Genomic DNA, 14,825 nt, shown 5'->3' on the forward strand with positions numbered 1-14,825 from the left:
CAGCATTTGATGAAGTTACGATCAGTGTCGCTCATCTTGCAAGAAGTTTCTACAATCAAAATCTTTCATTTAATTTTAATAAATAATTAATATTGTGCAGTGGGCGATTGTATTTAGATGAGTCATTACAACATATCAATCTCTTTCAATGTAATTTAATTGTAATGCAACTTATTAATCTTATGGGTTAGAATTAACCACTGGGTAAAAAAGCTTCGGTTAGAGAGTTGGTGTGGTCCGTAGATGTTAAGTGTCCCTGAAAATGAGTTGTAATTTATAAAAGATTGAAATATTCTCGGTTATAGTTTAGTGAAAGTAGGCTTTAGGTATAGGTGTTGATGGTTTGGGGCAGAGTCAGTTTTTGAACATGTTTATAAATGGCCTTTGGGCAGGCGTGTTAGGTTATAAAAACCAAATCGTCTTAAAAATAACCCAAAATATTGCCCTGTTTAGTCACGCTAATTACAAATAAAATAAAGAAACGCTACCCGCGAAGATTTTATACCTTCACATTAAAAAACGCTTTTAAACGATCTTATTCTGAGAAAAGTTATAAAATATCGGGAAACACTGTGCACTAATTTTAAATAAATAGGCAACACTGTAACTGGTGGAAAACTTTTGATTCTTCGGCTTTGACGAATTTGAAATTTTAATTTTGTTTTGGACTTGAATGCTTCGTATGTTAATAATATGACTTACTTTTGGTTTCAGAAGAATAGTTTCGTTGTTGTTTTAACTTAGAATATACTGGCATAGTTCAAATATGCGCGGGAAATGTTGCGAATGTTGTAAAATATTGAAAACGTGTGACAGCTTAAAAATATCGTTTATGTTAATCGTCTACCGATATATTAAGTGAATGAAACTTATTTATTAGTTATTTAGTAATTGTTATAAAACCGTTGTTTTGTTTTATACACCTTGTGTCAGCTTTATAGTTAAATGCATATTTTAGCAACTTTATTAAAACTCTAGGTGTTAGTGAAGAGTCTTCCCCCCCTACCTTTTTTGCTAACCACTAACCCCCATAACCACTAACCCCAATAACCATCAACACCTAACCCCCTAACCTAGGGGTTAGTGGTTAGCAAATAAGGTGGGGGGGGGGGAAGATTCTTCACTAGCACCCTTAACTATCTTTTATTATTCTTCCACATACTTTAGTTTAGAGTTTTACCTTTGTGCAGTGTTTTGTTTATAAACAAATAAAATAAATATGGCCGCTGTGAATGTGTTTTCGACGTCAATGACGACGGGTAACTTAAGTCGACAGGAACTTGTGGCTTGGGTGAATGACAGCTTGGAGTTGAATATTTCGAAGATTGAACACCTTTGTACAGGAGCTGTGTATTGCCAATTCATGAACATGCTGTTTGGAAGTAAGTATGAAAGTTATGGTCACGCCTTTTATTAAATAAATTATGTTTTATACAAAAAATGTTATATTACAAGACTGTCTTTTTATTTTTCCTCTCTTTTTTCATTGCTAGTTTACAAACCCGCTGTTTGAAAGTGAGTGTGAAACTTAATTTATTCTTAACATGTTCTGGCTTCGTTGCATTACATATATATAACTCCTTTTATCGAATAAGTTATGTTTAATTATAAGCGTGTTATAATAATTGATATTACTGCCCATCTTTTTATTGTCAATTCATCAACATGTTACTTGTATTCACATTGGAAGAACCACACAAAAATTTTGGATTTTGTCACAAATTTACGCAACTTCAGTTTTTTTAAACCAAAACTGTCGTGCTAGTTTGGAAGTTTACTGTTCCTTTGTTTTGTTATGTGGGCCTTTTTTTAATTAATGACCATTTTTTTAATTACCCATCAGACAAGATGCATATGAAGAAAGTTAAGTGGGGATCCAAACTTGAACACGAATACATCGCTAACTTTAAACTTCTACAAGATTGTTTCCTCAAGACCGGAGTTGATAAAGTGAGCAGATATTTGTAGATATGGGATGGAGTGGGGTCATATGAGTCTTATATGATCTGTTCTATATGGGTGAGAACAAGGTACTACAGTGAGGCATGCCATGGGACATAGAATTTACGCCAGAGTTGTCCATTACCCTAACACCCAGGATACTACACCCCTATTAGTAACCACTGGGTTGGAGCAATCTACATTAAGTGTCTTGCCCAAGGTCTTATAAAAACTCCCATAGTGTGCCATACTTAGGACCCCACTTATATAGAAAGTAAGTTGTTTCTGCCAAACATATATTAACCTTGTTGTTGTATGCAAGGATAAATAAACAGCAACAAGTTAAAAATTAACCCAATGTTTGCTGATAAGGTTTTATTTAAACTTTTTATTGATTTAAAAAATCACTTGTATTGATCTCACATGATCCCATTTGTGCAATAAACCTCATTATGATGCATTAACCATTACCATTGTGTGGAAATGGTTCTTTTATGACATCATATGGGGCATTATGAGTCAACAATATTGAATATATATTATATCACTGGTTGGTTGGAAATATTGAAATATTGTAAATATCCATGTGTTATATCAAGCAATCAATGTTGCAATATCATTCAGTCTTATGTAAAGTTGGCGTGTAAAACGGTCCTTGTATATTAACTTTACTATTACTTTCTGTTAATATTAACTCAGTCATTAGTTATTGGTGTTGTTTAATAGGTTACATCTTATCCGTAGTGCCATAGACATTCTTTAAATATTCATGTTATTGTACGGTAGCATGTGTTTTATGGACACCATGTTGTTTTACTGCGTTGCTGGCATTATATTGTCCAAGAAATAATCTTCTTGAATCAAAATTTACTCACAATTTAATTAAAACCCTGATGATGTCCCACTAACGTTAGTTTCAATAAACTCGTTTATATTTGTATGCATGGCTGATGAAACATTAGTTTTATTAAAATCCATGTAAATTTAATGCCAGAAGAATATTTCATATAAAAACTAGCTTGATGTTGCTGTTATTCCTTTCAACAAAATGATTATTGTTATTTTACTTTTATACAGATTATGTTTCATGTTGTTGTAATTCACCTTTGTATAACTCAGATAAATATTCCCAGGTTGTCCCCATTGAAAAGTTGGTGAAAGGAAGATTCCAGGATAATTTTGAATTCGTTCAATGGTTTAAAAAATTCTTTGATGCAAATTATCAGGTAAACGATGTGGAGACTTATGTTTTTTTTTATTTAATAAAATCTTGGGTGACATTGTTAAAATGCAGTTATAGCTGTCAAGCTGAGGAAGCCTCAATAATTGATGAGGTGATTTGTTTCGCAAAAACTATCATTTTGTTTGTAACTAACCATTTCCATATCTTTTATAATATGGACACGAGTATTATTACTTTTGGTTGTTACTTGTTGCGTAACCATATGCATTATGACATCACAGGGCCTTTGGTTGTTACTTGTTGCGTAACCATATGCATTATGACATCACAGGGCCTTTGGTTGTTACTTGTTGCGTAACCATATGCATTATGACATCACAGGGCCTTTGGTTGTTAGTTGTTGCGTAACCATATGCATTATGACATCACAGGGCCAGGATTATGATGCGAAATACATGCGTGGTGGAGCGGGGTTGGCTGTTAGTGGAGGAGCTAAATCTCAGTTTAAACCACGTGTGGAAACTAAACGAACCGCAGCTCCAAGTAAGTTTCATCGTGTGTTGGGCGATGTTTTTACTTTATATAGTGTAAAGTGTAAAGTGTTATGTGAAACTGTGGCTTAATTTCCCGGAGTGTTGGGATAATGCTTTTATATATTTTCTACAGTATTATAGAGTAAGAGTGAGTGTTGGGGTAATGGGGCAACTTTGTCTGAATCCATGGGGCCCCCTTGTATTTCTAACAAGGACCTCACCCATATAAAAATATAAATTATTGTATCGAGGTTGTATGACTGGCAATGGACCTGGGATTTAGGGCAGAATTGTTCCATTACCCCAAAGTCCCCAACATTGTATATGCACATTCTATTCTATATGGGTGAGGTCCTACAGTGAGGCACGCCATGGGACCTGGGATTTAGGCCAGAGTTGGCCCATTACCCCAACATTGTATATGCACATTCTATTCTATATGGGTGAGGTCCTACAGTGAGGCATGCCATGGGACCTGGGATTTAGACCAGAGTTGACCCATTACTCCAACATTGTATATGTACATTCTATTCTATATGGGTGAGGTCCTACAGTGAGGCATGCCATGGGACCTGGGATTTAGACCAGAGTTGACCCATTACCCCAACATTGTGTATGCACATTCTATTCTATATGGGTGAGGTCCTACAGTGAGGCATGCCATGGGACCTGGGATTTAGACCAGAGTTGACCCATTACTTCATAATTACTGAGTAACAACTATAGTTATGTATTTAATGTTGCACAAAACATACACACCTGGTGAAAGTACCAAGGTACAATCTAAATAGAAACTACCCAACTTATTGTTAGCATTATCATATTAATATAATGAAGTATCAAAGCTAAATCTGCCACAAAGCTTATGGTTATTGCAGGCTTGCTGGTTATACGAGCTTTATACAACAAGAATATACTCTACTGTCCCTACTATATACCTGTTGCTTGTAAAACATCAACAATTTAATATTTAATGATAATATCTTAACTTGCAATGTTTTGTGGAAAAACATCCAAATTATCCACATATGCATAAGATTACATGAACATCCCATTTTACCCATAATTCATTGGGTAAAACATAGATATCTCAGTAAAACCAGTGAAGCATGACTCGACGGGGAGCAGTGGTGCCAAACCAAGTGTATCGGACATAGAAACTAACGGTCACAATTCTGAATCGGACATCACTGAAAGTAGATAGAACACGAGTGTGATGTCACAGATACCTTTGTTATTTTGTTTGTGTCGTAGAGAAACAGTTAGATCACCATGCACTGAGTTTTTTTTCTATCTGGGAACACTTTTTACTTTAAACCACTTATTACTTGGAAACACTGTTTTTGTGACATTTTCTATCTGGAAACACTGTTGCACAATTTTTTTTGGTTTTCTTTGTGTAAACACTTTTTTATTTTTAACTGGAAACAGTTTGATATTTTTCATCTGGAACCACTGTTATTTTTGACCTGGAAACACTGTTATTTTCACACAGACCCACGCTCTTCAGCATCTTCACGAACGACCGTCGCGCCTCAACGAATCCCTTCTGCTTCATCGGCCGCAACCAATCAGGAGCTTTCAGCGCTCCGTCTAGAACTTGAGGAACAAAAAGAACAGGTGAAATAATGTTTCTATGTCAAGTTTTCTACAGCATTGTCAGCCATTCTTCCCCAGTGTTGCCGACTATTTTTCATTTTTTCTAATATTGCCGTTTATTTTTACAGCAGGCCTATTTAGTTTTCAATTTTCCCAGTGTTTCCAGTCAATTTTTTTATTTCTTTTTTTAAGTATTGCCAACAAATTTCTTCAGTGTTGCCATTTATTTTTAGAACCGTGAGTTCCAGTCATCAGTGGAAGCACTGGAGAAAGAGCGAGATTTTTACTTCGGAAAACTCCGCGATATTGAGATGATATGTCAGGAGGTTGAACAGCAGGAGGAGATGGGCGAAGATGTGAAACTACCGTTCAATAAAATCACTACTGTGTTATACGCTACTGAGGTAAAGGGGGTGATATATTGATATAAATGTCATATGGTTGGTGTATACACTGTACTTCTGCTACCAGCCATAATGTAAATACAACATTACAGTAGGCATACATAGTTGATGTTATTTTGCTGTTGTTGCCATGTTTCTATTCTATATGGGCTGGGTTTTCGCATTGTATGATACGATATAGATATGCATTCTGCTGTTGTTGCTACCAGGGTTATATACGACATGGGTGAGGTTCTTGTAGATGACATAGCATTAAACCACCCTGTGTAACAGCACTGGATGTGTTTAATATAAATTTGATAAAAGATAAAGAATTTTTAGAAGAGGCAGCTTTGGTGCATTAGAAGGTTTTACACTATCAAGTAGTTACTAAGTTAGCTTGCTAGTTGGATGTTTTATTAAAAGTTGAGATATCTTTAAACATTTCAGGGCCATTGGTCCAATGAGGCAGATGAGCTGAGTCATCATAATGAGGGAATGAGTCAGCTAAAAGTTGGAGAAAATGCCGAGTCAGAAACTTTCTAAGTAAATGCAGGGGTGTGTGTATTAGACCAAGTAGACCTAGGGGTGTGTGTATAAGTAAATAGAAAAAAACGGCCAAACTGTAAGACATCATCGGGGTTTTGTTTCACCCCCAAAAAAAGTTATTATATTACATTTGCCTGGTAGCAACAGCAGAAGGTTATTATAAGTCTTATTAAGTGCCGGCACATAAGTGTTTTAGAAAAAGCAATTTATAGTAGGGTGGGGGAAGATGGGACACCTTTTCGTTTAGTTTTCTCTTTCCATTTGGTAGGAAACAAAGAACATTCAATGAATTATAAAACCGTATCCTCACGACTTCCACAGACCGTTGTTAATTGTTTAAAACACGATCAGGCTATTTGGATATTATGTGTTAAAGGTGTCCCATCTTCTTCCATCCTACTATATATTGAAATGTATTGGTTGTGTTGGGAGATTGTATTATTGTTCATGGTAGGTTCCCACTATTTTAATATAACAATAATTTAATAATAACTTTTATTTAACTCCTCGATTACAATATTGAAGATTTATAAAAAGTTTAAATGAAAAGACAGGATATAGCAACAAAACCACAGTTGTTGAAACACACTTACAGTTAAAAACATATTTACATTTAACTGGAAAAAAGGCGTGGTCGCTACACCTAGCTAACAAACAAGCCATTTACTTTAATTAAGTTAAACTTCTAATATGTTGCAATAAATTGTAGCGATTGTTAGCTTACATATGTGGTGAGTCAACAACATAGTCAGCTCTAGTTCAGGGTGTTCACCATTCTAAGTTTTTTATTCTCTTTATCTGCTACACCAAAAGTTTACCCAGTTTAGTTGTTGTTTACTGCTTGTTTGCAGTAAATTGTTTATTCTTTTTGTGCTTAGTTGATTTTAATATGTTCATTCTATTATTTTATATTATTTCTGTGGCAACAGGAAGGTTTCGAGGCCCCCGAGGATGATTTGGACGGCAACCCTGAAGACGAATATTGATCTGGCAACACTGCTGCTTTTTTCCATCTGGAATCACTGCATATTTCCGGGTTCCTGTAATTTTAGAACAAAAATTAGCGAAAATAATCGATTAGTTTTGTAGCCAAACTAATTCCTATTTCAGCATGATGGCGCAATAATGGTGTCTGTTATGTTCCATTGTCTTCGACACGCCTGGTCGGTCACGCATGTTTGTGGTTTCTATGTTGTACTATCGTTCATAGAAACTCTGGTATTTTTCCCAATGTTTGTTTGTTACCCAACAATGTTAATAAAATGTTTCTTTGTTACAAATCTGGGTTTTGTGTCAATCTTTAGTTTGAAACTGACAGCTGTTTGTATAAGAACGTATATAACTTGTTTATCCTCGCATGGCGGTGCAACGACAGTCGTTATAACACGGGTGTTCTGTTTCATACACCTTGTGCCCGCTTACAAGTTACCACGTATGTAACTTATTTATCCCCGCATGGCGGGGCAACGACAGTCGTTATAACACAGGTGTTCTGTTTCATACACCTCGTGCCCGCTAATGAGTTACCACGTATGTAACTTATTTATCATCGCATGACAGGGTAACGACAGTCGTTATAACACGAGTGTTCTGTTTTACACAACGGTGGCAACATCGAGCCTTGGACCAGGTGTCTTCCAGTTACGCTAGTGGATAAATGTAACCGCACACAACATTTGATCAGAGTGTTTATAAACGGACTCTGCATTTGATGAAACTGCACGAAATATATAATAGGTTTTATCGGTAAAGTGACCGATATTATATATATATATTTTTTTTAAGGGACCGCTTTTATAGATATTACAAGGCCTTATTAACATTCTGTTACGCCCACTTTTGCTTATAATAATAAAATTAGACACTCGCACGCTTGCGCTAGAGAGTCTATACAAATCCCGCAAAAAAACTTTTTGGGCAAAAAAATGTTTTGAATGAAATTGACGTGCAGGAATTCGTCAATTACGTGACGTATGTGTCCGTTTTGTTAATGACGTAATTAGTGATGATGTCACGCCTTCCGAAAGCGGAAGTTCCAAAGTTTTAACAAACGTGAATTTGGGAAGTTTTAGAATAACTTCTCGTTACTTGATTATGACGTAATAAACGAAAGCGGAAGCAAGAAGTGAAATCAATTGTTTGTTCCTTCTAGAATTTTAATATTCTGTAACTTCGTGTCGTTGACAGGTATTTAAAGGTATAAGCAACGTTCTGAGTTAAGTTTAGAAATCCTTATATTAGTTGAAGTTGGTAAGTTTATAATTATAACGTCAGGGTGGGGCAGTTATAACCTGGTGGCTGGACAATTAGTTTTCTCGCCGCGATATAAGTTTAGAATCTGCGCTATTGTTGCTTAGGTGAGCCGATGTTAATGTATTTCGTTTGTCACTGATTACTTGGTTTTAAAGGTCAGATTTTTGTGTCAAAAATTAACTTTGAAAATAAGTGAAAAAGTTAGTGGGACAAAGGTACAGGAGGTAGGTTTACTTATATACAGATACAGTCATGTTTTTACCTTACGTAGTTTGTTTTATTTGGGGAATTTTGCTAATTTCAAATATATATATACAAAAAGTTTTCTACCATCAGATAGGGAAGAGGTATAGTAGCTGCTAGCTGGCTAATTAAGTTTATTAAATGTCTGATATTAATTATATATATTACAACTATAAGCACGAACTAATACAGGACTGTGCGACCTGTATCATAGGGGGCCAGGTATTAATTACTGGGTGAACCTGCGGGCCGTACTTTATTTAACATAGGTTTGCATGGACCCATAGGAGTTTCTTTTTTCTTTGATCTCTTATTTCCCTTTAGAAATATGGAGTTCGGACGCAGAAATGTCCTGAACTGCCATGTTAATTTATCACATCAATTATATTCAGTGAAAAATATGCAACTGGGTTCGCGGGCTGCACAACTTTTCTGGCGGCATTTATCCCGCAGGTTGCACCCGCGTGATATATTATACGAGGATCCAGTGTTAAATACCTCGTTGGTTGACGATTACTTCCTGTATTGCCGACACTCAACAATCTATTGTTTGTTCATATAAACTTTGTATATCTACGTTTTAAAAGTTATGCGACGGGTCGATTTATGGCCTTATTTTTATGCTGTGCCTCACTGGGGGATATTACACTTTAATAATATTTTTATTTTTAAGTTTTTAAAAACATTACAGAACAAGGCCCTTTATCAGTGTTCATGACATCATAATAAATTTACTGAAAAGAACAATGGTATTATGACGGAGTAATTTGGATTAAGATGAAAATGTTGGAAACTACGTGCACATTGCCGTGGAAATATTGTGGAAAGAAGGCGTCCCATATTTGGTCACTAAGTTGGAAAATATTTGTCGTTTTTCTAATTTCATTCTCGTTAATTCAAGCTGTTGCTGGGGTTGAAAAATATGTTTTCAATAAATCGAACTGCGACTCGCAGAAATGCGAACTTAACAACTTTGCAATTGATATGTCGCTTAATGGGAATATTTACGTTGGGGGGAGGAACAGACTTTATCAGTTAACGCAGCAACTACAGCTCAGAAGGACTGTGGTGACCGGTCCCAAAACTTCAAGTGGTGCGCTGGTCGACAATGTTAACAAAATAATCCTTGTGGATCCTGACCCCGCCATGAACCGACTAATCATTTGTGGCACCAGCGCGCACGGTGTGTGCGAGTTGCGCCAGAAAGGTAACATCGCGCGACTTTTGAGCACTTCGGACACAAACAACACGAAGACGTGGCAATACGTCGCCGGGGGCGAACACCAAACAACCGTGGCCTTCATAGCCCCATCTAGTGACTCGTTTCTCTACGTTGGCTCGTCGAAAACTAAATTCGACGAACCAAATTTATTATCAGATGACGTTTTCTTCACGATTGCGAAACGGATCTTAACCGAGAACAATCGCGACCCTTCCATGTTTTCCATCGCTGTCGACCAAGATGTGTATTCCGGGCTCGGGGTGTTGATGAATTATGAGGATTATGCAGCCAAGGATTACAGGGTGAACTTTGTTTATGGGTTCGCTGGTACGCACACCGGTTACTTTGTCACCACCCACCCCAACACTGCACAACCACCGTATACAGAATACAATGAAGTGACTTATATCTCGCAAATCTGCCTCAAGAACTCATACAGAATGGGATCATACATGGAGCTTCCATTGGAGTGCAGAAAGGATGGGATCGTGTATAAAGAGGCCATCGCTGCTAGCACCAATAAAGTAGATCGTCGATACGCTGAACAACTTAACCTAAGGGTTCAAAACAAACCAGTGAATGTCGTTATGATATCTTTCAAGCAACCAAACCATCGTAGAAGCGTGGTTTGTGTGTTTCCGCTGCAGGAGGTGGAACGTAGGTTCGCGCAACTTGTACGAGGTTGTCAGATGAAAAGTCGGACATCTGACCACGCTACGGTTATACCATGGGTGAAGCAGTCAGGGCTCAGTGTGGAGGGGTGAGTGATGTGTATTATTATCCTACAAGACAACCATTATGTTTTAGGATTCTTTCTATCTGGGTGAAGTCTTTATGTTTTATAAAACTACAAACAAATAAAATGTTTTATAAAACTACAACAATCTAGTGAAGTCGGTCGCGCCTTTTATCCAAAACATTGTTAATTTTTTTATCAATAAGCTTGTTTTAACAACTGTTGTTTTACCGTTACTACCTGTCTTTTCGCTTTTGTAAACTCTCCCGTTTTCGTTATCGTGACCGAGAAGACAAAATAAATTTCAGTCACATACAAAATAAAAAGTAACTTTAAAATTTCTCGATATTTTTCTAGAACTTTGACATTGACCCATCGAAAGAAGTTTGCCAGCATTCCCCGGCTGTTTGGGAAGTTACCCACTTCCTCCAGGACCCCACCGTGTGGTCACGTGACGCAGTGTATGAAAGCGAACGCACGATAACCGCGATAGAGTTCACCAAGTTTATGTCGCAACCCAACGATCATACCATCGTGTTTATGGGAACTGATAATGGGAATCTTTTGAAGGTGATTATTGTTTGGTTAATTCACAATTGTTTGTTTAAACCAAAGAGGTTTTCAATAGCGTAAAAGAAATTTATTTAGCAAAAACTTTAAGTGTATGTATGTTTCAAAAATTCCTATTTTGATGCAAAAATGTTTTTACCCCCAAAAATTTTAATTTTAAATACAAGATGGGTTTATATTATTTCTATACCCACAGTTCCGCATGGATACACAGTCGGTTTACGAAACCGTCCCGATTGACCCCGGCCACCCCGTAACCTCGTTGAAACTCGGGTGGGGTGATTATTCAACGACTCAGCTAATATACGGGATGACTCGTAACAAATTGGTCGCATTGCCGCAGTTTAATTGCGAGCAACACACCTCGTGTGGCGAGTGTTTGGCTGCGTCCGATCCTTTTTGTGGGTGGTGTACCATTGAAAGCAAGTGAGTACATTGGTTATATAAAGTACGGTATATAATATATATATTATTTGTCACTTAGTTTACAATTCGTTACGACTTGCAAAACATAGTAATTTTGACAACTGATTTTTCAAGCCATCAACAAAATAATAATGGTAAATTTTTAAGCTTTGCGGGATAGCAGGCAAAAGTAGGAAAATAGTTATTGCTGTTCACCTGAGCCTGAGGGAAAATAAAATAACTAATTCACATCATGGTAGCAGAAGTAACAGAAAAACTTGTATCACCCGATTCACCCCGGTACTCTAACCCCCACCCCCACAGATGCTCCTCCACCGGAAACTGCAAACAATCGAACAACGTTAACTTCGTTTTCTTCCAAAACTCCGAGACAGGGGGCTGTCCCACTTTAACCCCACAAACCCCAGAACCCCTACATTTCTCGGTGTCTTCAACTGCCCCGACTAAAAAGGTATGTGTCGTGTTTTATACAATGTTTATTTTATGCTTCAGCTTATGTGCCTGGCTTAGTGTCAAAATATTTACTTTTTGGCTTTTCTGCTTTAAAAACATTAGTTTTATTGCAACGTTTTGTTTTATGAACAGCTGAGAACTATATAATTATATAAATACGCAACGCTAAACCGACTCTATAAATAATATAAATACAAAACCTTGGAATAATTTTGCGTTTTTATACCAGAAGACTAAAAGTTTTTACTTTAAACCATGCCCGGCAGCAGAAGTAACATCTTACAAATTATTCTGCTGCCCCATTTACTAAGAATAGTTAAAATTTAATGTAGAAATCGACTTTTCTGCTGCAAATATGTAAATTGTATTTTACGAATTTACTGCTTCAGTATTGATATGTATTTTTATTTTATTCCAAATGTTAATTCTACCAAATGACAAGACATTAGTCCCAAGTTGGTATATAATAGAATTAACATATTTGTACTAAAGGGGCAAATTATATATTAAACTATGCTTATGATGCCATGATGAAATAACACCTTGTGTGTAGCATATACTTGCTGGTTAAGGTTGCCGCGCGTTTCTCCTCAACTTAAATTCCCCAAGCGTTAATAAGTAACCAAATACCAGGTTTATGAATGACTGATTTTACCTGTCGCGTTTGTTTGTTGTCTGGTGTAATAGGAATTACATTGTTTGTGTTTTAGTTTGGGGACAATAAATATAACTTAACTTATATAAACACTTGTGAAAAGTGGTGCAACTAATTCATCGTTATTGTTTTGTTGACATATTGTAAAACTAGCTAAAACACTGAAGTGTCGGTCAAATACAACTTAACTTATATAAACACCTGTGAAAAGTGGTGCAACCAATTCAAGGTTATTGCTTTGTTGGCACTTTGTAAAATTAGCTGGCAAAAATACTGAAGTGTCGGTCAAATACAACTTAACTTATATAAACACCTGTGAAAAGTGGTGCAACCAATTCAAGGTTATTGTTTTGTTGACACCTAATGCCCCCAAAGTATCATATATTATATTCATTGTCGCTTAAACCATACAGCTCATATCATGTGACAAGATTATCTCTAATTTTACCTCATAAAGAATTTCCATTGTTGTCATTGTGATGTCATAATCCACATTCCATGTTCATTGTTACTTAACAAACAAATCCATTCCACAATTTTAAACAAGGAATTTTAAATTTATAAACCAAATTTTATTTATGATGTAATAATATAAATTAATTGTTTAAATTACCCTTTAAAAAACTTTCTTTATTGTTTACGAGGTAATTTGTTTATTTTTAAATGTAGTAGGGTGGGGTAAGATGGGACACCTTTAGCACATAATCTCCAAATACTGGATCAAGTTTTAAACAATTAACAACAGTCTATGATAGTCGTAAGGATAAAGTTTTATACTTTTTTGAATGTTCTTTGTTTGCTACCAAGTGGTACGAGAAAATAGAATGAAAAAGTGTCCCATCTTTCCTCACCCTACTATATAAAGTAATTTGTTTAAATATTCATTTTAAACAATAAGTATTTTTTCCAAACCGAATCCACTATGAAGTATGGACGTTTAAACCACTTCAATAATCCATTGATTGTTTAAAGTGTTTATTGATTTTAATTGCCTTATATAACTCCATCCCAATATACTTTTAAATATAAGAGTTTGGGCAACATTTTAAAACAGGAGTGACATCATAAATGTTTTATCATCTTGGTTTTATAACAAACCAGTTTTTACCTTGATTAAAAATTCCATTGATTGTTTAAAGTGTTTATATTAATTGTCTTTAATTGCCCAAAACACCCCCACCCCAATCACTGTATGGATAATGTTGGGGATTAGCATGAATAACCTTAACTTATTTATCTTTGCGTGGCTGAAAAACGACAGTCGTTATAACACGGGTGTTGTTCATACACCTCGTGCCCGCTTAATTGGTATTTTTTTTTGTTAATCAGTTAATCAACTAAGTTAAACCATCTTTTTATTTTGACGTACACTTTTAAAAAGATTAATAATCACCCCCCCCAGGTTTTACTTGTCGGGGAAAACATTCCCTTTCCGAGTAAACTACGATACCGATGTCACTACGGAACGAGTTTCACCACAAACGCTAGAATCGACGCACAACGTAATAGAATCGATTGTGGGAAACCCCCTTCTACTACGACAACCCCAATACCTGAGTCAGGTGAGTTTTATATGATTTCTATAAAATTGGATGGGTTTTATATAATTTCTATTTGTTCGTTACGGCTCAGCGGTTTAGCGCTCATCTCTAGATAAGATGATACAGGTTCAAGGCTCGTTACTGCTACCATTGTGGGCGTATGTGTCTTTGGGCAAGACACTTAACGACAATTGCAACCCAGTAGTCACTAATGTGTTGTAGCAGCTTAGGTGTTAACGTGTTTTATATATTTTCTATTTCTGTAAACTTAGGTGTGTTGTTTGTCCCCCAAATAACCCCCTTTTACCAATACAACCCCTAACCCCCTTTCACCCCACAGGTTACCTAGTGATTCCCCTCTCCCTCACCCAGGAGGATGGCCCCGTCATCGCAACCACCAATATAACATTGTACGAATGCAGTCATCATAAATCGTGGGTGTTTTATTGCTTACTGAAATGTCTCACAGTTATATTGTCATAAAACCAATCAACTCAGTGATTTTTGAATTTTTAGGCTCTTTGAATAACCATATACT

The 14,825-nt window shown here is 36.2% G+C and overlaps 3 protein-coding genes across 10 annotated transcripts in view; all 3 read left to right on the forward strand.

The window, feature by feature from the left end:
* The first annotated feature begins 1,148 nt into the window (after nt 1-1,148).
* LOC100181072 (microtubule-associated protein RP/EB family member 1) lies at nt 1,149-7,468 on the forward strand. Of its 6 annotated transcripts, none has more exons than XM_026835279.1 (9): nt 1,149-1,382; nt 1,844-1,950; nt 3,075-3,167; nt 3,556-3,667; nt 4,743-4,853; nt 5,153-5,277; nt 5,490-5,660; nt 6,090-6,185; nt 7,118-7,468. In XM_026835279.1, exons 1-8 carry the CDS (start codon nt 1,220-1,222, stop codon nt 6,183-6,185), a joined length of 978 nt encoding a protein of 325 aa, XP_026691080.1. In that variant the 5' UTR covers nt 1,149-1,219; the 3' UTR covers nt 7,118-7,468. The 6 variants fall into 6 exon arrangements, with proteins under 6 accessions (XP_026691080.1, XP_026691081.1, XP_009859062.1 ...); XM_026835280.1 differs by having other exon boundaries at nt 4,752-4,853; XM_009860760.3 differs by lacking the exon at nt 6,090-6,185 and having other exon boundaries at nt 4,752-4,853.
* A 1,993-nt stretch (nt 7,469-9,461) lies between these two features.
* Nucleotides 9,462-10,567, forward strand: LOC108949606 (plexin-A4-like). Its single transcript, XM_018812397.1, has 2 exons — nt 9,462-10,466; nt 10,526-10,567. The coding sequence occupies exons 1-2, from the start codon at nt 9,462-9,464 to the stop codon at nt 10,565-10,567; spliced, it is 1,047 nt and encodes a 348-aa protein (XP_018667942.1).
* The window catches only part of LOC100179241 (plexin-A2-like), a 25,553-nt gene continuing 21,214 nt past the window's right edge, over nt 10,487-14,825 (forward strand). For all 3 annotated transcript variants that reach the window (XR_003396055.1, XM_026835293.1, XM_026835292.1), the window contains exons 1-6: nt 10,487-10,666; nt 11,000-11,212; nt 11,409-11,638; nt 11,942-12,089; nt 14,149-14,308; nt 14,628-14,721. Coding sequence is in view for 2 of the 3 variants with exons in the window: in XM_026835293.1 (XP_026691094.1) it covers nt 10,634-10,666; nt 11,000-11,212; nt 11,409-11,638; nt 11,942-12,089; nt 14,149-14,308; nt 14,628-14,721 (878 nt within the window). In the remaining variant the exon portion in view is untranslated. The remainder of the gene's footprint in view (nt 10,667-10,999; nt 11,213-11,408; nt 11,639-11,941; nt 12,090-14,148; nt 14,309-14,627; nt 14,722-14,825) is intronic.

This window comes from Ciona intestinalis, chromosome 7 (genome assembly GCF_000224145.3).
Source record: "Ciona intestinalis chromosome 7, KH, whole genome shotgun sequence".
NCBI classification, from domain to species: domain Eukaryota; kingdom Metazoa; phylum Chordata; class Ascidiacea; order Phlebobranchia; family Cionidae; genus Ciona; species Ciona intestinalis.

Excerpts from the sequence above, each read along its gene's own strand:
- LOC100181072 (XM_026835279.1), top strand. The coding sequence starts at position 1,220 with ATGGCCGCTGTGAATGTGTTTTCGACGTCAATGACGACGGGTAACTTA. Across the intron at positions 3,168-3,555 it reads TCTTTGATGCAAATTATCAG|GGCCAGGATTATGATGCGAA; the intron begins GTAAACGATGTG and ends ATGACATCACAG. Across the intron at positions 5,278-5,489 it reads TTGAGGAACAAAAAGAACAG|AACCGTGAGTTCCAGTCATC; the intron begins GTGAAATAATGT and ends ATTTATTTTTAG.
- LOC108949606 (XM_018812397.1), top strand. The coding sequence starts at position 9,462 with ATGAAAATGTTGGAAACTACGTGCACATTGCCGTGGAAATATTGTGGA. Across the intron at positions 10,467-10,525 it reads CTGAACAACTTAACCTAAGG|AAGCGTGGTTTGTGTGTTTC; the intron begins GTTCAAAACAAA and ends AAACCATCGTAG.